The sequence below is a fragment of the Cetorhinus maximus genome, chromosome 3 (assembly GCF_964194155.1).
Source record: "Cetorhinus maximus chromosome 3, sCetMax3.hap1.1, whole genome shotgun sequence".
Lineage (NCBI taxonomy): Eukaryota > Metazoa > Chordata > Chondrichthyes > Lamniformes > Cetorhinidae > Cetorhinus > Cetorhinus maximus.
Window position 1 is genome coordinate 108,112,082 of NC_135881.1, and position 21,483 is coordinate 108,133,564.

The following is a 21,483-nucleotide window of genomic DNA, read 5'->3' on the forward strand; positions in this document are numbered from 1 at the left end:
ACATATCAGGCACTTAATATTGTAGATGTTTTGAGAGTAATTTTAATCGTATAAGTCATGGAAATGAACAGAAATATTCAGATTTTCTCCTGTATGTTATGGCAGACACAAAATGCTTTGCTTGCGTAACAAGCACTATATTTTGCAGTTCATTAAAACACTTCGACCTTAAAATTCCTGAAAAAATTGATGGATTTAAAACCAGATGCTAGCAGGAGCATTGCTTCAGTTGCTGACATTGAACTGGAAGAAACTTTAAGCTAATCTTTAAAGCATGTAAAACAACTGAGGCAACATCTACAGTACGTCCTCACTTAAAGTTGTGGTTGTGTTCCAGATAATCGCGACTTTAAGCGAAACACTGGTTCCCATAGGAGTCAATGTTAAAAGTGTAGTTAGTTTCTGTCAGACCTTCCTGATCAGAAAAAAACAAATTATACCCTCTAAGTTGAAATATTTTACATTGCTAAATTCCTACATTGGTACATGAAATAACATTTAAAATAAAATAAGTTTAAAAATATGGAAAAAAATGTAACTTTCTAGCTACGGTCCTTGGCTATTCATTAGGATGGACTGACTTGGAAAAATTCACCACCGTCTGTCTGGGGATTCCTACCCTTAAGAGATGGGGGAGGGGAATAAATATAGGAAGGGCTTAAAAGGATAAAAAATATTGGTTCTAATTTATTAAAATTACATTTTAACTTTAAAAAGTCGTAAGTTTTTTGTCTTACAGTTCTGAAAGTTCGAGATATATTTGTTTAGCTTAAGGCTCAGGCAGCATTATGTTGGTAATAAATAAGTCAAAGTTCAACTGAGGAGATTAGTATGTTTTGTACACTTTAATCTTAACATAAAGGCTTGTTCTTCCTCTTGGAAGAAACCATAGTTTAAAAACATATTTTGCACCTTTTTGATCTCCAAGTTTGTGGAGCTTAGATAACCCCAAATATATAAATGCCATTCATTCACCATTGTTGGGTCAAAATTCTGCATCTCTCTCGCTAACAACACTGCGGGTGTACCTGCACCACACTGGGCAGCAGCTGAAGACCTGCGCGCCACGGACCCTGCTTCTTGAACCTTTCCATTCCCTGACCCTTCTGGTTGTTGCAGATCCTCCCTGACCTTCATGAATTGTGGCCGCCCCGCCCCTCCCCGACCCACCCTCTGGCTACTTCCCTCACCTGGACTTTGTGTTTCTGTTTGAAGGCCCAGATCCAATCTGAAGCTCCGATGTTCTGGAAGTGCGAGTCCCATGGCACAGAATTGCCAAGCTGGGGCTGCAGTCCATTTTTTTTTTAAATGTTCCTGCCAGCGAGGGCTGAGTAGCGAGGCAGGAGCATTTTAAAAATAAGAATGGACTGTAGCAGCCCCAGCTCGACACTTCCAGAACATCAGAGCTTCAGATCAGATCAGATCTGGGTCTTCAAATGGGAATGCAAGGTCAAGGAGAAGAAAGCAGCCAAAGGATGGGTCAAGGAGGGCGGGGAGGCCACAGCTCAGGAGAGGGGAGAGGCCACAACTTTGAGGTCAGGGAGCAGGGATTGTCCACTCCAAAATGGTGCCAATCGAGTCTCTCGGGAGTGACGTTAAAACAAATCTCACGATGCTCAACAAGCTTACAGACCCCATTAAGTTACCGACATTAAAGCAAAGCAACGTTTAACAGGGCATCAATAGACAAAGACATTATATATGCAAATCTTTGACTGCGGTAGACCACTTTTCTGAACCTACAACTGGCACACCCATATTTTTCTTCTGTAATCACAAAGGTGGAAAAATAATGGTGCTTTGAATGAGTAGAGATAGGGATGTAGAATGAAAAATTTAAACAATTTTTCTCTCTTCTCCACCCCCTCAAATTTTTTGCTCTATAAAAAATTAAGTCCCGAGCATTTTTACAGTTAAAAATGGGTCTTATTGATGTTAACAGTTTTGATGGTGGTTCGATTATCATCCTTTAAGAGTACTAATAGATTTTTTTAAATAACTGAAACATTCATTGAGTTCTGATTTGATTTGATTTCCCTTGACCTGAATCTCAGAAAAGAAACTGCAGCCCAGTTGATGCCAATAATGAAAAATGCTATTTGAATAAAGTAATCAATAATATTGGTCTCTTGTTTATGCACTTATATTTAAAACCTGGCTGTAGAAATTATCTGTGGTGATCCTTAAGCTAAAAAAAAGTTGCAATTTTTCAAATTAAAATTTCATGTTGACAAGTTTAATCGTTCAGTGAATTCTCCAGTTGATTTAATGCAAACACACTATTTTGTGCTTTCCAAGCATGCGAAAGTTAATAAACGGACAAAATTTTCGGAAAAACAGAAACCCTTTCTGCAGTGTGCCTTTACTGACTTGGGACCTCAACTACTCACTATCTATTAATGACTTAGGTAACACAATAGGGAGCCATATATCCAAATTTTCTGAAGGTACAAAGCTAGATGGCATAGTGTGTAATGTAGTTGGGACCATAAAATTAAAGAGAGACATTGATGGACCAAGTGAATGGGCAAAACTATTTACTTTAATGCAGGTGGGTATGAGGTAATCTATTTTAAATGGATCCACGTATCTTTCAAATGGTGAAAAGCTAAGAAGAGTGGTAGTCCAAAGAGATATAGGGGTCAATATACACAGATAACTAAAATGTATTTGTCATGTACAAAAAAATACAAAGGCTAATAGAATGTTAGGTCGAGAATATAAAGGGGAGGGTGTTGAGCCACACTTCTAGAAAGTCCTAGTTAATCCCACCTGGAGTCCTGTGTACTGTTCTGAGCACCACACCACACACACAAGATATGTTGACTTTGGAAGGAGTGTAGTACTAATTCACCAAACTAGTACCAGGGCTCTAGGGGTTAAATTGTGAGAAATGATTTTATAAACTGGGCTTGTATTCTCTGCAATATTTTAGGTTCTGGGTTGATTAGGTTGAGTATTTTAGGATTTTGAAAATAATTCATAGGGCAGATAGAAACTTTTTCTGCTGATGGGCGGCAGCCTGGGGCAGGGGGATAATGTTAAAATTGGAGCTAGATCATTCAGGAGAGAAGTTAGGAAGCATGCCTTTTCACACGAAAGGTGGTATAAGTGTGGAGCTCACTTCTACAAAAAGCAGTAGATGTGAAGTCAATTTATCATTTTAGATTTGAGATTGATTGATTCTTTTGCTAGCCAAAGAGATTGAAGAATATGGAGGCAAGATCAGCCATGATCTCATTGAATGGCAGAATACACTCAAGGGGCTGAATGGTATACGGGCATTCAAAATAGGAGCAGAAGTAGGCCATTCGGCCCTCGAGCCTGCTCCACCATTCTTTAAGATCATGGCTGATTTCTTTCTGTTTCGGGTCTCACATTCCCATCTACCCCTGATAAACTTTGATTCCCTTGCCTAACATGAATCTATCTACCTCCGCCTTAAAAATATTCAATGACCCTGCCTCCACTGCCTTCCGAGGCAGAGAGTTCCAAAGTTGCACAACCCTCTGAGAGAAAAAGTTTCTCCTCATCTCTGTCCTAAAAGGGTAATTCCTAATTTTAAAACAGTGCCCCCTAGTTCTGGACTCACCCACAAGAGGAACCTTTCTTTCCACATCCACCTTGTCAATACCATTCAGAACATTATATACTTCAATCAAGTCACCTCTCACTCTTCTAAACTCCAGTGGAAACAAGCCCAGTCTGTCTAACCTTTCCTCATAAGACAGCTCACTCATTCTAGGTATCAATCTAACAAACCTCTTCTGAACCGCCTCCAACGCATTTACGTCCTTAAATAAAGAGACCAAACTGCGCACACTATTTGAGATGTGGTCTCACCAATGCTCTGTATAACTGAAGTATAGCATCTTTACTTTTATGTTCAATTCCTCTCGTAATAAAGGATAGAATTCCATTAGCCATCTTATGTCTAAACTAATAGCAGCTCGTGAACTATTGTCATTATCAAGTTGCTTTGGGAGCTTGCTGTGTGAAATTGGATGCTGTATTTCTTATATTACAAGAATGACTACACTTTGAAATGTACTTCATTGAATATAAAGCGCTTTGGATGCAAATTCTTTCTTTAACACATTCTCTAAAGAATGGCCTCTTGTTCTGGTAAGATTGATTTCATGTTTTCATAAGATTGATTTTTTTTAGGTATATAAATACATATATAGTATTGTTACAGGCAGAAGGGAGTTTTACTTTAAACAGCCCTGATTTCTCCTTTCACCACTTGTCTGTAAACAGGTGTTTTAGTTGATTTCTCCCTTTATAAACAGTGGCATATTTCCAACTCAGTTTTGGTGTGATCCAATTTCTATTAATAACCCACAGCAAACTTGAGATAGGGTGAACTCAGAGGGTTAGTTTCTTCGCACACACTCAAAACGCAGAAGGGGATATTGCTACGTAGCCCTCTCTGCATTCATACAATAAACGAGGGATAGAGAAAGAAAGATTTACAGGGCAAAGACCACAAAGTAAAGAATTATTGTTTCATGTGAGTCCAAAATCCAAGTCCAATGATGCATTCCTTCACAGAGGTCAGCAGGTTGAGAACTGATGCTGGATAATTCACTTTTCCAGTAGAGATGACTTCCACAATGAGGCACTCAGAGAAGATTTAGTCTTGTAGGTAATGGTACAGAAGTTCAGAAGTTCCAGTAGAAACAGTGTAGATGGGGGCCAGGCATTCAAACCTGGACAGAGCCCCTTTTCTGTGCTGCTGCTTGGAAGATGAAACCTGGCAGGCTACCTTGCAGTAACTGGTTCTGGCCCCCTCCTCCACTTTGGCTTTGACAAAGGGTATATATTCCTTTGTCTGGGTTCCTGAGATTGTTAATGTTCCAACCATTAAGAATTTGAAAGAAAGGTTGCAAGTTCCTTTGTCCAAGCAGATGGCTCGGCTCTGATTGGCCAGGCTTGGATTATGAAATGGAGATGACTTTTGTATAATCCCCTTTGAATTTGGTCTCTACAGTCCATAGGGGTCGTTAGCGTCACTTCAGAGATAATGAGGCACCAATCTCTATGATACTGCCCTGATAGCTCTTTTGTTTAGGGTCACAGCCAGACATAGCTGCAAATATTTTAAAGGGCCATTGTCCAATTTTAAAATTTTAGAAATTAGCCATGATGATAATAGCCAGGATCTAATTTGTTTTGGCTTGGGTCAGCAGAAATTTCTCTCTGTCCAATTTTTGTTATATTTCTGTGGTATTATTCACGCAGTGGTACAGTTCTGTAATAAATCAGTGTAAAACTAGATATGTATACTTAACCTCTGCCGCAAAATGGTGCTGTTTAGCAGGTGGAACTAAATTGTCTAATAATAGCACTCAATGTTTATCTGCCCAGACACTTTTGATTGGCCTTTAAGAGTTTATTTGGTGGGCTGTGCTTGGCGCACAAGGAGGACTGGAGCACATGACTGCCAACAGAGGGTGGTGGCAGCAGTGGGTCGTGGGGTTGTTGGTGGAGAACAAAAATATCAGAATGTAAGGGGAGCCCAGGAACAAAGTTAGCTTGGCTGGAGAGATTGTTTCCATGAGGAATGGGATGGGATTGATGAGAGGAATGGGGATGGCATGTGATGGGTAGATAACAGAATTGGTTGTGCGTGGAACAAGATTGGTAGTTAGGAAGCCGTTTCCTTCGATGATAAATGCTGACATCATAGCAGACAGATTTCAAGGAAATAGAGGGCCTAATCTCCCGTCCTCCAGGTCGTCAGAGACTGGATGTACGACCGAAGATGTGCCTCAGCACCCTATGGAAGGCCTGACTGACGTGTGGATATCCAGGGGAATTGCCTGGGAAGTTTCAACTTCCAATGAGCAATTCCTCTGTTCCCCAGGACACCCTGACTCTGAGCAAGAGTCGGAGACTTAGGAGAGTTCTGCGGTACCTACCCAGGGTAGTTACCCAGGAAATGTTAGACAGATTAAAACCTAGGCTAACAGCTGGTTGACTACACAACTGACACCCAGACCTGACATGACTACCCCTTCGACACAACCTGACAACTCCCCCGACCCGAATACCTCCCCCTGAGCAGACCCAATCACCCAACTACCTCTCCAAACTGACCCGACTACCCCGACCCAACTAATCCCCAACCCAAATACACCACCTGACTACCCTCCCAACCTGACTACCCCTGACCACCCTACTAGCCCCCGAGCCAAATAGCCCCCTAGCCAACAACTCCCCACTCCCGACCTAACTATCCCCCTGACCCAACCCCACTACCACTACTCTGACTACCCTCTCGACCCATCCTGACTACATCCCCCTCGACCCAACCCAGCTACACTCCGACCAGACCAGACTATCCCCGACCTGTCTACCAACTCGTTCAGTTCACCCACTTACCCACCTACCATTTCACTCACATACCCACCCTGCCCACTTACCTTGCCCACCTACCACCCTTACCATCTCACCCACTTACCACCTCACCATTCACCCAGTCACCCATTCGCTCACATTAAGACTGGATGCTTAAACTTACCATACAGTAGCTGATGCCATAAAAAGAGGATGTGCCCCATATATACCCGATTCTACACGCTCTGACAGAGTTCCCCGAGGAGTGCTGCGCATTTCTGTGGAAGCCAAGGTCAGAATGTGCCGGCAACAGCAGCATCAATTCGAGAATTTTCAAGTGAAGTAGCATCTGGCGATTATTGCCACTGCATGGAAGATCTGGGCCAGAGTGTGTATTCCTCGCAAAATATTGAGCTCATCAGAACCAAACTTGCCATTTCAACTTGAGGAGAAAACAGTTCTCAAATAGGCTTTCATATTCTATGACTATAAACAAGTCACAAAGCTATACTCTTGACAATATTTATATTCATAGACCTGTTTTACACATGGACAGCTTTATGGAGCTTTTTCCAGAGTATTTGTTTGTTTAATGAATGCAAATCCCCAAATATGACAGGTGGGGTTTGGCACAAGGAACTTGTTAGTGATTTCCCATGTTTCCAATTCCTTGATCCAAAGTATGTCTGCAGGTAGAACCTACTCAGGAAGGATGCTCCATTATAGGGCACTGAGATGAAAGGCAGGCAGTAGATGGATTGAACAGGTCATCATGGAGTGGTCAGTGAGGCACAGCACAGATGGTTTCAGCCAGCATGTGGGTTTTCATCAGTCGGCAGAGATGTGGCGCAGTGATGTTTGCAAGGACAGGAAGCCAGGGGTGGAGTGTTGAGCAGAGAGTTCCAGTTATGATGTGGATTGTTGCATTCAATTGAGTGTCAACAAGGTGTGTGTGTGAGAGATAACCTTTGCCAGACAGGTGCACAGTACTCTGCTACGGAATATGATAGGACAAGTGTTAAGGTCTGGAGTGTTGTGGCAGCAGCACCCCACATAAGTCCAGCAAGTTTGGTTCGGGGGTTGTTTTTGTTTTTAGTTTTGCTGCTGTTTTCTTCAAATGTTCCTGGAAGGACAGAGTCCTGTCTCGAGTCACTCCCAAGTATGTTGGGTTGGGATCATGCTTTAGTCTCTGGCCATCCATGTAGGCATGCAATTCTTTTTTGGCACTGGCATTGTGGAGGTGGAATACACTGGATATGTTTTTAGAGGGATTTAATGTGAGATGCCATATGCTACAGTAGTCTGTCAACTTTAAGGACCTGGTCCCGAGTGCAGAAGGATGGAGCTTGGGTGGCACAAACGATGTCATCAGCATAGACGAACTTGTGGGACATGGCTGGTCCAGGTCATTTGTATATACGTTGAACAGGATTTGGGCCAGTCCATTGGCTTGTCTTCTCCATGCACTTCTTCCTTGTCCAAGATGGACCGTGAATCGCCTGATGCGAATGATTGTTTCAAGAACTGTCCCTACCCGGGTTGGAAGAATCCTGGACAGCTTTAAGTGCAGACCAGTGTGCCAGACTATTATAGGCAGCTGTGAGGTCCAGTAGTACTATGTCTGTCTTCAGGTTCTTTTGGAAGCCATTTTCAGTGTAGATAGTGAATGCCAGAACTTTATCACATGTGCTGCGCCCCTTACGGAAACCAGCTAAGTCGACATTAAGGATTGTCTCTACTTCCAGTGATATGCCTTGCAGGATAAGATGCTTTTCCAGAGTGAGAAGTTTTGATTCTGTTAAAGTCTTTTGTGAAAGAATAACTAGAAAACCTTTACTTAAAGAAGTACTGCTGCAATAAACATACAATTTGACCAGAAGTGTTTTGTGGACCACTGATTTACTGAGTCAAATGCCATTTTTATTAACGAGGATTCAGAGAATTTTAAACAACATTTTGAAGGTCAAATTTCACAATTCCATACATTTTTCCTGTGATTTAGTCACCTTGTATTGAAATATTAAACACTGAAGCAATGGGTGGCTCAGGATATACAGAATTCTATGGAGCTTCTAGCAATCTTAAGAATGAAGATCACTCTTAGTCTTCAACTAGTGCAATCTCAGAAAGAGAAATACCACAAAGCTCAAATGAAGAGCCTTCCCATGACTCTCCCTAATGTTCTCTCATTTCTCTACAACCTTCCCATTTTCAGTTTTCTGTTCAATTTGTTCTGCTTCCAACCTGTTGCATTGCAGTCCAATAATGTTTAAAGCAACAAGTATTATAATTGTTTATGGATTTTATAAAATCGATACAACTTGACTAGTTTTGCTTATGGGCATTGTTCTCTGGAGAATTGTATATTTCTTTATATTAGAATTCTACATGATTATTCAATATTGGAGCTGTCCAGAACACCTTTTATTTTTCACTTTTGTTCAGTTTTACCTCCAGTCTAAATCTGACGACAGTATGACACAATATCACAAAAATATTGGTTTGAACAGTCAGGATAACATTTGTTCCTAATTTATTAAGAACCATTTCTCTCTTTGGGCTCAATATATCTAATTTTGCCTTTGATAATGCTTTGGTAGGTATGTTGTTACAAAGGACTAAAGCCATGCTTTAAAAATTGAAATTTCTTTCAGTGGCCTTGATTGAATTTAAATGCATAAGATTACATAATATAATTGACACAAACTGGCATTTCAGCCCAACCAGCCCATGCTAATGGTTACATTTTTATTCATTCATGGGATGTGAGTGTCTCTGGCTAGGCAAACATTTATTGCCCATCCTAATTGCCCTTGAGAAAGTGGTGGTGAGCTGCCTTCTTGAACTGCTGCAGTCCACGTGCTGTAGGTACACCCACAGTGCTGCTAGGGAGGGAGTTCCAGGATTTTGACCCAGCGACAGTGAAGGAATGGAGATATATTTCCAAGAGTTAGGATGGTGAGCAGCAAGGAGGGGAACTCCCAGGTGGTGGTGCTCCCATGTGTCTGCAGCCCGTGTCCTTCTAGATGGCAGCGGTTGTGGGTTTGGAAGATGCTGTCTAAGGAGGCTTGGTGAGTTCCTGCAGTGCATCTTGTAGATGGTACACTCTGCTAGCCCTCTGCACCAATAGTGGAGGGAGTGAATGTTTGTAGATGGGGTGCCAATCAAACGGGCTGCTTTGTCCTGGACAGTGTCAAGCTTCTTGAGTGTTGTTGGAACTACACTCATCCAGGCAAGTGGAGAGTATTCCATCAAACTCCTGATTTGTTCCTTGTAGATGGTGGACAGGCTTTGGGGAGTCAGGAGGTGAGTTACTCACTGCAGGATTCCTAGCCTCTGGCCTGCTCTTGTAGCCAAAGTATTTATATGGCTAGTCCAGTTCAGTTTTTGGTCAATGCTAACCCCCCCCAAAGGATGTTGATGCTGGGGGATTCAGCAATGGTAATGCCATTGAATGTTAGGGAGTGACGGTTAGATTCTCTCTTGTTGGAGATGGTCATTGCCTGGCACCATTGTGGCACGAATGTTACTTGCCACTGTCAGCCGAAGCTTGAATATTTTCCAGGTCTTGTTGCATTTGGACATGGACTGCTTCTGTATCTGAGGAGTTGCGAATGGTGCTGAACATTATGCAATCATCAGTGAACATCCCCACTTTTGACGTAATGATGGGAGGGAGTTCATTGATGAAACTGCTGAAGATGGTTGGGCCTAGGACACTACACTGAGGAACTCCTGCAGTGATGTCCTGGAGCTGAGATGAATGACCTCCAACAACCACAACCATTTTCCTTTGTGCTAGATATGACTCCAACCAGTGGAGAATAACGCCCCTGATTCCCCTTGACTCCAGTTTTCCTAGGGCCCCTTGATGCCACACTCAGTCAAATGCTGCCTTGATGTCAAGGGCAGTCACCTGACCTCACCTCTGGAGTTCAGGGTTGTAATGAGGTCAGGAGCTGAGTGGCCCTGGCGCAATCCAGACTGAGCATCGGTGAGCAGGTTTTTGCTAAGCAAGTGCCACTGTTGGTGATCCCTTCCATCACTTTACTGATGATGGAGAGTAGACTGATAGGGTGGTAATTGACTGGGTTGGATTTGTCCTGCTTTTTGTGTATAGGACATACCTGGGCAATTTTCCATATTGCTGGGTAAATGCCAGTGTTGTAGCTGTACTGGAACAGCTTGGCTAGGGGCACGTCAATGTCCAGAGCACAAGCCTTCCATATTATTGCCGGAATGTTGTCAGGGCCCATAGCCTTTGCAATATCCAGTGACTTCAGCCATTTCTTGATATCATGTGGAGTGAATCAAATTGGCTGAAGACTGGCATCTATGAAGCTGGGGACCTCTGGAGGAGGTCGAGATGCACCACTCATGCTTCTTCCCATCTTTCCTCATCTAAATCTAATATTGTAACCCTTTATCCCCTTCTCTCTATCATGTTTGTCTAGCTTCCCTTTATATGCATTTATTCTATTCGCTTCAACCACTCCCTGTGTTAGCGACTACTACATTGTCACTGCTCTTCTGAATTCCCTAATGGATTTCTTGGTGACTACCTTAAATTGATGGCTTTTCCCCCCACAAGAAGAAATATTATCTTTGTATCTACCCTATCAAAATCTTGTATAATTTAAATACCACTATTAGGTCACCTCTCATTATTCTTTTTTCAAACAAAAAAAGACCCCAGCTGGTCAATCCCTTTCTGCTATGCATACCAACGCATTCATGGTATCATCCTTATAAGTTTTGTGTGTGCCGTCTCCAGTGCTTCAATAACCTTTTTATAAGATGGTAATTAGAACTACACGCAGTACTCTTAAAATGTAGTCTAACCAAGGTTTGTTGCAGGTTTAGCATAAATTCCCTACTTTTCAGTTCTGTATCTCTAGAAATAAAACCTAAATGTCCTAACTCTTTTCAAGGAAGCTAATGAAACAAACCTGCATGAAGCTAATAGTTTGTCCCAATCTGCAGGCTCTGCTGAAACTGATGGAGCTTGATGGACATTTTGACAAGCTTTTCTTTCCAGATTGCAGTAGCATTCAATCACTGGTATGTGCCTTGTGTTTAATATACTTTGTGAATTGGCCGTTTCTTTGAAATTGAGCATAATGCGAGTTGTATTTTTCTCAGTTAATATTTGTTGAGTTTATCATGTACAGAGAACAAACTACTGCATTGGCCATTGTACTGTGTGGGGTAAAGAGTAAAACTTCTAAGTAGCAATAAATAAAATATTGAATAAGGAATAAATTAAGTTAGTTGCAATTAATTTGTTGAATGTGCTACTTATTACCAGTGTAGTTAGCACTCATGGCAGACAAAGATGTTATTTTTTAGGTTTTCTTTTTCCTCAATGATACAGGGCTATAGCATCTTACAGATATATATGAGCAAAGATCTACTGTTTACTTAAGTTGGTGCTATTAATCAAAAGCACTCAGTAAGCAGCTTTAAGGGGATTAGAAAAATTGGCAAGTGTCTCCAGAGGTATTAAAGGTCATTCCATTAATTTTGCAGTGGCTAGAAGAGACTTCAGTCTATTATACCATTTGTGCCGCACTGAGTTAGATTAAGTAGACTGACGTACCACTTAATTATTGTAGCCACAAGTGGCAGCTGACATTATCATTCAATTCAATAAAAACTCCTGCTGATTCAAACACTGAACTATTTTTTAAAAAATCACTTGACAGGTAGGGTGTTTGTTTGCTTCTTGTTTCATTTGTTTTTGAAAGTGGGTGGTGGTTAATTCCGTTTGCTTTATATTTTTGCTCCTGAAGTTGTGCTTTTTGTAGAACCACATACAAGTGATGCTTTGTTTCACCATTTAGTCTTGACTAGTTATTTAACACACAACTTGATGACTTTGGTTTTAGAATGAAAATTAACCTTACAAGCACTGGTATTAAGCAAGGTAGCGCTACATCTTGACTGGAGAGAGCACATAATTAAGTTAGCCTAATTAATTTAGTTACTTGTCTCACCCTGATGGGTTTACTGGCAGAAGAAAATTAAAGACAAAGATTATTACTCAGTGGTTTACACTTGAAAGAGTTTTGCAGAGATTTAAGACCTTCATTCAAGTGAAGGCAAATTGTGTTTTATTTTCCACATGGGATATCCTCTTTGCCCACTTTAGTTTGCTGCCCCTTCCAAATAGAGAAGACATAATTTTGAAAAGTAGTACAGCCATTAAGTAATATTAAATGAAAATACCTTTAATTGGTTAGTGAAAGCATTTCTCATTAACATTTCCTGCCAGATGGAAAAAATTATTGGACTAAATTAAGTTGTTGAAGGTAGAAATTACCTGAGAAAACATGAAAATTTAATATTTTCGGTGTCACTTTGGAGGTGTTTTAGGTAAATGAAGGCCATTCTATAGTTTTTATAGTATTTGGGGGAGGAAAAATGAGATCGCTTTATGTCTGAAAGTGTAAGAACTCGTTGATGTCTCATGTTGATTCTGCCTGACCTAATTTATCATTATTCCACCACAGGACCTCCAACTTGAACTCTGGACTCTTTCCTATTATTGTCAGCTACTTGTTATTGCTGTTCAATATTGTGTTTTTATATACCTTAATTTCTATTTAACTAGACATACATAACTTGAGTTCTCCCTATGCCCATTGTGTGCATACTTTGGCTGCCGCTCTGGACCCAAGCCCAACTATCTATTTTCACTTTTGCCCTTTTCAACTTTTCTCTTTATCCCTCTTAGTCTCTCTTATATGCTTTTCCCTTCTCCACTCTCAGGTACTGTACCCTCCCAATTCCTTACCCCATTCCCTTCAGTACTCTTTGATCCAACTGCTCTTTTGATGTTATCACAGGCTTAACTCCCTGTTAGATAAGCCTACAACTTCCCTCTGTGCGTTTCCTGACATATTCTGATAGGTTCATCGAGGCACTCAGCATTGGCTTGTTACAGGCAGCAACCCCAATTGTCCCATCCCACTCTCTTTTCGACTTCTGGCCCAGTGTGCTTGCCAATCTTCTTCCTGTCAAACTCACCCCTCCAACTACTCTCCCCACATCTGTATGCATCTCCCTCTAGAATGCCACTTGTGAAGCAAGCCCATGCCATCCATGAGCTTATTGTGGATGATTTCATCAACAACATGGCCTTAACAGAAACATGGCTCGGGGTAGATGACACCTTCCCCCTTAATGAAGCCTCCCCACCTGGCCACATCCTCTACCATTTGCCCTGTCATGACCATCATGGTGGCAGTGTGACACTTATCAACAGATCACACCTTGCCCTCTCCCCCTCCTCCATTGACTATTTCTCCTCCTTTGAGCATTTCACCTTGTTCCACTTCTCTCACTTCTCTTTCAAAATCATCATTCTGTACTGCCCACCCAAGCACAATAAAAATCTCATCACCGAGATACCATCATTACTTTCTTTTCTTAGCCTCTGCAATGAACGACTTCTAATCCTTGGTGATTTCAACCTTCACCTCAGCTCATCATGTTCTCTCTCCTCTGAGTGCAGAGCTTCTTCTCCGCCCTAAATCTCTCCCTCCATGTAAACTCCCCAGCACATTTTCTTGATAACCCCACTTAACCTTGCTATCTCACATGAATATTTACATTGTATCAATGCAGATAAGGTTATCTCTGATCATATCCTTGTATCACTCACCATTTACATCCCTCTTCCACATCCCAACCCTACCCACTTCTGTATCCATCCTTAGAATAAGCTATCCACCAATTCACTTACAGCTGCACTTTCAAAATCTCAACTGTCTACCATTTGACCTGTCATTTGCTGCAACATTTCTGTAGCTACTAATTTACTCAACCACAACCTCATAGCCACCTTTGTTCTCTGGGTTATGGGAGCTTATATAAGACCTAGTTAGACCTCAGCTGGAGTGTTGTGTACAGTTCTGGGCGCCACACTGTAGGAAGGATGTGAACATATTGGAGAGAATGCAGAAGAGGTTTGCAAGAGTGGTCCCAGGGATGAGAAACTTCAGTTATGAAGTTGGAGAGGTTGGGACTGTTCTCCTTGGAGAGGAGAAGGCTAAAAGGAGATTTGATAGAGGTGTTCAAAACCATGAGGGGCTGGATAAAGTGGATAGGGAGAAACTGCTCCCGCTCGGAAAAGAATCAAGAACAAGAGGACACAGATTTAAACTGATTTGCAAATGAAGCAAATGTGATGTGACATGGTGGACAACTGGTTTAGCCATCCACTGCCAGACCCGACTGGACCACTTGAAACACTGCTGTCCTCTACTAAAACAGCTCATTACTCTTATATCATCCTGGAATGCAAATATAATCCCGACTTATTTTCTCTACTGCAAATTGTTTACAATTTGAACAGCTGCCTCAGCCATGTCCTTCCCCTCCACTAGGTCACCTGGCCATGCATCTTTTAATGCACCCCCTATCCTGGCCCTGAACTTTCATCTTTCTCTTAAGTGTAGTCTCACGAATGTTTGTTACAGGTTTAGCATAACTTCCCTACTTTTCAATTCTATCTCTCTAGAAATAGAAGCTAAATAACCTAACTCATTTCAAGAAAGCTAATGAAACAAACCTGCATGAAGCTAAACATGCAAATATCCCTACACGTCTCCGCCTCTCCACCTACTTTCCTCCTTTAAGACACTACTTAAAACAAGCTTTTAGTCATCTGCCCTAATATCTCCTTATGTGACTTAAGTCTCATACTTCATTTTATAATGTTCTGTGTTATGGGCTAACTGAGCAGCCTACAATTGGCAATGCATCATCTGTTTATATTTAAGATGACAATAGCAGTCGCCAAACACAGTAAATGATGATAAACATATTTAAGTATTGCTGAAAAAAGAGACATGTTGAAGCTTTTCGTCTTGCACTCATCAGGACAGATTTGCAAGAATACCAAATCTTAATGGGAACAACAATTTATACTGCATGAGAAGAGGATGTTGATTAGTTGGCAAGTGAACTCTGATTGACAGAGGCATTGCCATGGAGAATGCACCAGGGAACAGTTAACTGCCAAGCTTTTGTTTAAATTCAAACCAGGCAAGCCGACTATGGTCAAGGAATTACCATGGGCAATGAAGCAGGGAGTGGCTGTCTCCCAAGCTTTAGTTTAGTTGAAAAAGGCGTAATGCGTGGTCATGTTCTTTCTGTTTGCAAAGGACAGGGCCCTGTATGTGAATATAAGTCATTTCTAGCACGCATAAGTGAACCACACTGTGAGTCCAACTGGTAATCTTAAATTGGTTGTCAGAATAATTCTTAGCACAATCGTGTTTGTTTATTAAGTGCTGTCCAATTGCAGAATCACATCTGAAGTTGGACACTATACTCTTGAGTACTGCCAGTAATCTGCCTGTTGTGAACAGCCAAAGGGACGTTTGATAAGATCCACCAGTCATTAGGACATACGACCTATATATCTGGCATCACACCAGCACTGAAATTCATATATCGCATTACTCATTTGTGTGGTAGGCAGAACGTCTTATTGGCTTGACGGCATTACCCTATTAGTGGTGAATACCACTTGTGTTGCTACTGCATAGTAGCAATGTGAAATGGCTTGCTTCACCTGTTGCTCAAATTTTTAAGACACCTTACCCTACCAGGGTAATCTGAGGTAGACTGGGCATTTTTCAGGACCGAAAGTGATATCCTTAGGCCCATTCATGAGTTTGTGCGATATGTAGCAAGCAATGATATGATCAGGATAGCCATTATTCCACAGGGTAGCTTTGCTACACCCTATTTCGGCATCAGGCTTGCATGGTGAGCAAATGGCTTGGGCATAATTTACTATGTAGCCAACAGGGCAATGACCCCTAACCTCCTACCCTTTGCATATTTCCGAAATGTAGATGATACATTTGCTATATTTGAATCTGCAGCTGCATGTAAAAATTTCCAGCTCACTTTAATGTGCCAGCTGAGTGTCACACTCAAATTACCTTTGAAATGGAGCAGTCAAATGAGCTCCCTTTCCTTAATGTTGCAGTTGAAAAATTTGCCAGTGGGTTCTCAACTACTATCTACCTCAAGCCCACCTTCACTGGTCAATATATGCATTGGGATTTCTACAGTTCCACATGCTGCAAGATTGCCCTTTCCAGAGCAACTTTATCCTACAGCATTTCCAAGAATATATAAAATACTTAACTTGGTCCCCTTGTGCTTTCCCTTAGAGTCTGTCTTGTGGTTGTCTTTGGATGTCCTAGTGCTCCCATGCTGGAATACCGCAGTGGCTGCAGCATGGATCGTGGAAGTCAGCTGACATTCAATGTAGGAGAAGACATAGTCTTTCAGGAAGCCCTCGAGTAACCCTGGACCTTGAAAGCCTGGTTTTGGGCTATACTGCCTCGAGATGGGCAACAGCAATCTGGGCTGGCTGGCTGAGACAACAGCAGGGGCACTGACAGATTGACAGTGCTGGAAGCACTGAATACTGTCTTCCTGAGAGAGGACAGCAAGGTTGTGCACCATGGAGCCACTGCCACTCCCCTGGCATCTCAGCAATCCTAGTAACCTGCAGGAGCACAGATTGCTGGACTACTATGAGACTTTGCAAGCCCCTATGAGCACTGGTACCTGCAACCATGATGGCAGAATTCTGCGCCTGCATGCAACAAGCAGAGATCTCATTATGTCAGTCTGAACTTCCATTGGACATTCTGTGGCTTCTGCCTATGCTGTTATGCAAGCTAAGACATCAGGCTCTGCATCCCTGCTAAGCCTGCAAGTGCTGTTATTGAGTTGGCCACCACTTCCACGCTGGCAAGAATGGGCTCCAAGCTCTGCGCAAAGCTTTATGCCAAGTTGGAGCCAAACTCCTCCATGCTCCTTGACTGTTGCAGGAGGTTCTTTGATGGGCTTGCCAATGCACCCAGGACACAGCATGCCCATCAGCCTTTTTCTGTATGCAGTCCAGTTGAAGTCCTCACCTGAATGCTTTTCAGCAAAATAATACTGGACAGTCAGCTGGCACATGCACTATCCTTTCCAGCTGGCCTTCCTGCAGCTCACTTGTGCCACGTCTCATTACGTGCTCATACCTCCGTCTAAAATTACACGGAGCGCCAGTAACTGAGTTGGTGGCTGCGAGTGCCATATCAAATAGCAGTGCTTCTTGCTCAGACATGTGCTCTTGTTCTTGCCTGCATCGTTAGACTGTACTGCTTGGCCAGGTGGCAGTTCTTGGATACCTGAAAGTATAAATGCAGAAGGAGAGGGTTGAGGTGAAGGAAAGAGGTTTGGGTAGAAAGCAAGAGGTCCATGGTCATACCATCTGCAGACTGCACTTAGTATGAGATTGCTAGATGAGGGTGAAATGTGCTTTAAGAAAGTATATAAGGCAAACATACAGGTATTCTGGAGGGTTTCAGTGACGCCATTTTCAGTAGCCTCAGTGACTGCCGTGCCAATAATTCAGAGCACCTTCTCTTCCAAGAGGCTCAGGATATGCAGCCGTGTCTGTCTGCCGCCAGTTCTTTGCTGTTGCTATCTTTTATGTGCCACCTTGTTTTGCAAGAGGGAAGAGTGTCAGTGAGTGTGGTGCAATGTATATGGGTGATATGTGTCTCATAACTGAACAGCTGAAAGTATGTGAAAGCTGCAAGTAGCTTGCACCTGTGGTAAGTTTGTGAGATTGGTGGCGCATGTGACTTTTTGGCATGAGTCCTAATTGTTAACGATTAATGATGGGAGTGTGATGTATGGAACGGCATATGAGGTTGGCAGAGGTAGGGGTGGCATTTGAAGGTGCATTCTCTTATCTCAACCACTTGTGTGAGACCTTTGAACTTGTTGCAGCATTAACCCCTTTGGCTAATTGCTTCCATTCCCTTCCAAGTATACACCTGGTGGGCCTTCTGGTCTTGTGCAGAAAAATAAGCTCTTTTCTCCACTTCCATCACTAAGGGCTCCAGCACTGCAGTGAAGAACCTGTGAGCCCTTTCTCAGGCCTTCTCCATTTTTCATCTTCCATCTTGCTCAAAAAGGTCAGAATCTTCCGGAAGTGTAAAATTCTTGGGCGTCGGGACCATTTCCAGGTCCCAACCTCCCTTGTGCCAGTGGTGCATCCTGAAACGTGCTCTTATGGAAAATAATCAATTAACTGCTGCTGGGTTTGCTGACCATTTAGGGGAGATGGACAAGGGATCAGGTCAGCAGTGTGATTGAGAGGGCTATATTTAAAGGGACAACAGCAGCCATTGAAGTGCACCTCGTGCTCCCATTAATGATTGACTCCCTTAAAAATAATTACCATTGCTTCACCCATCTGCGCTCTCTGCTCTCTCACTACTCTCAGAGAAGCAACTAATTTGTAAAATGTTGTTTTTGTTACATGCTTCCAGTTGATTTATAGTCAGTTCTACTTGGGAGTATCGCAACTGAGGGAGAGCATGGTTCTCAATATTTTCTCCTAGTATTCATTAGGAAAGGAATCATTTATTATAATAACTATTGTCGGACCATCATCAGATTTTACTGTTTACATCTCTCCATCTACCTTCTTAGGTTGTACTATGAAAATACAAACTTAACTGTTATATTTTACACCTCAGTTGTAGTTTTTACAGGTCTTTTGCGGACTCTTTGTTCATCCTCTTATCACTCATCCTATTGACCGCCTTCACCTTTCTCACTGCAGGATTTATATGTTATTCTTTCTTCTTATATGATTTGGAATAACTTGATAATTCAGTTAGCCTTGCCCTGAACCTTGCCATATTGCTCCTTTGTTGACCTGAATGCCTATCAATTGCCAGTATCAATGATTCCCTGCTGTGATTTTTGTCTCTTCGGATCTGCTGAGTTCCTGACACTGCGTGGAACCATGCAGCATTTGGAAAATGTAATCAAAGTAGGCACTAATTGGAGTTTTAAATACCCTAAGATAAAAGCAAAAAACTGTGGATGCTGGAAATCCAAATCAAAAATAAAAATACCTGGAAAAACTCAGCAGGTCTGGCAGCATCTGCGGAGAGGAACACAGTTAATGTTTCGAGTCCGTATGACTCTTCAACAGAACTAAGAAGAAATAGAAAAGAGGTGAAAGCTGGTTTAAGGGGGGGGGGGGGCGGCGGTGGGGGAGTGGGGGGGGTGTAGAGCTGAATAGAGGGCCAGTGATAGATGGAGATAGCCAAAAAATGTCATAGACAAAAAGACAAAGAGGTGTCGAAGGTGGTGATATTATCTAAGGAATGTGCTAATCAAGGGTAGAAAGCAGGACAAGCAAGGTACAGATAGCCCTAGTGGGGGTGGGGTGGGGTGAAGGGAAGGGATTGAAATAGGCTAAAAGGTAGAGATAAAACAATGGATGGAAATACGGCCCATCTCCCGTGCATCCACCCTCACACCTTCCTCTCCCTCCCAGAACCATGATAGGGTCCCCCTTGTCCTCACTTATCACCCCACCAGCCTCTGCATTCAAAGGATCATCCTCCGCCAACTCCAGCATGATGCCACCACCAAACACATCTTCCCTTCACCCCACCGGCGGCATTCCGCAGGGATCGTTCCCTCTGGGACACCCTGGTCCACTCCTCCATCACCCCCTACACCTCAACCCCCTCCCACGGCACCTTCCCATGCAACCGCAGAAGGTGCAACACCTGCCCCTTTACTTCCCCTCTCCTCACCGTCCAAGGGCCCAAACACTCATTTCAAGTGAAGCAGCATTTCACTTGCACTTCCCGCAATTTAGTCTACTGCATTCGTTGCTCCCAATGCAGTCTCCTCTACATTGGAGAGACCAAACGCAGACTAGGTGACCACTTTGCAGAACACCTTCGGTCTGTCCGCAAGAATGACCCAGACCTCCTTGTCGCTTGCTATTTCAACACTCCACCCTGCTCTCATGCCCACATGTCCATCCTTGGCCTGCTGCATTGTTCCAATGAAGTTCAACGCAAACTGGAGGAACAGCATCTCATCTTCCAACTTGGCACTTTACAGCCTTCCGGACTGAATATTGAGTTCAACAATTTTAGTTCATGAACTCTCTCCTCCATCCCCACCCCCTTTCCGATCCCCCCCCCCCCCACTTTTTTCCAATAATTTATATAGATTTTTCTTTTCCCACCTATTTCCATTATTTTTAAATGTATTTCCATCCATTGTTTTATCTCTACCTTTTAGCCTATTTCGATCCCTTCCCTTCACCCCGCCCCACCCCCTCTAGGGCTATCTGTACCTTGCTTGTCCTGCTTTCTACCCTTAATTAGCACATTCCTTAGATAATATTACCACCTTCGACACCTCTTTGTCCTTTTGTCTATGACATCTTTTGGCTATCTCCACCTATCACTGGCCCTCTATCCGGCTCTATCCCCCCCCCAAACCAGCTTATATTTCACCCCTTTTCTATTTTTTCTTAGTTATGTTGAAGGGTCATTCAGACTCAAAACGTTAACTGTGTTCCTCTCCACAGATGCTGCCAGACCTCCTGATTTTTTCCAGGTATTTTCATTTTTGTTTTAAATACCCTAATTGGCTACCCTGTGCTTCTTCCTGATTTTCTCCACCCATGCCTCCAAAGGCATCTGCACGTGGCAGGGAGAATTCTGACCAAAGTCTTTCCTAGCCCCTTCCATGACCAAAATACACCACCTCTTTAAGAGGTACAGGCTGGCTTTAAGAAGCACAGGCTAGCTTTAACTTGTGTGAGCCTCACACAAACCTAGGCACCTTATTGAGCATGCCACCAGTCAGCAGGCATATTCAGCACTGGGCTGCAAGCTACAATCATGAAGACAAGCAGATGGCACAAATTTTGTGTGCATCACCTTGATTAGGGGCGGAATAATCAAGCACCACAATCTCCACACGCGCTAATGGGTCTTATTCCTCGAAGCCTTAAGAGTTTAATTTTGCCTTTTAGGTAAGTTTTCGATTTGTCAATCAAAACAGCAATGAACGTAAGACTCTTTGTTGGTATCTCCTGTTATTCTGTGGGTCTTATTTGAAATTCTTTGATTATTAATTTGGAACACTGGCTTAGCTAACTGAATACGCATTGATAATTTAGTTTTACATACTTTTGCATTCTGAACTCTTTCCAGAAACCCTGCTTTGTCCTCTCCCTGCTTCCCACACTTCATAATGTAATCAGCAATATTGGTCTCATTTTAA

General features: G+C 42.5%; 1 protein-coding gene across 8 annotated transcripts in view; it reads left to right on the forward strand.

The window, feature by feature from the left end:
• The window catches only part of phf14 (PHD finger protein 14), a 313,616-nt gene that overhangs the window by 261,105 nt on the left and 31,028 nt on the right, over positions 1-21,483 (forward strand). For 5 of the 8 annotated variants that reach the window (XM_078538816.1, XM_078538817.1, XM_078538818.1 and 2 more), the window contains one exon: positions 11,326-11,403. The exons of the other annotated variants lie outside the window; for them this stretch is intronic. In XM_078538816.1, coding sequence (XP_078394942.1) covers positions 11,326-11,403 — 78 coding nt within the window. The remainder of the gene's footprint in view (positions 1-11,325; positions 11,404-21,483) is intronic. 8 annotated transcript variants of the gene reach the window in all.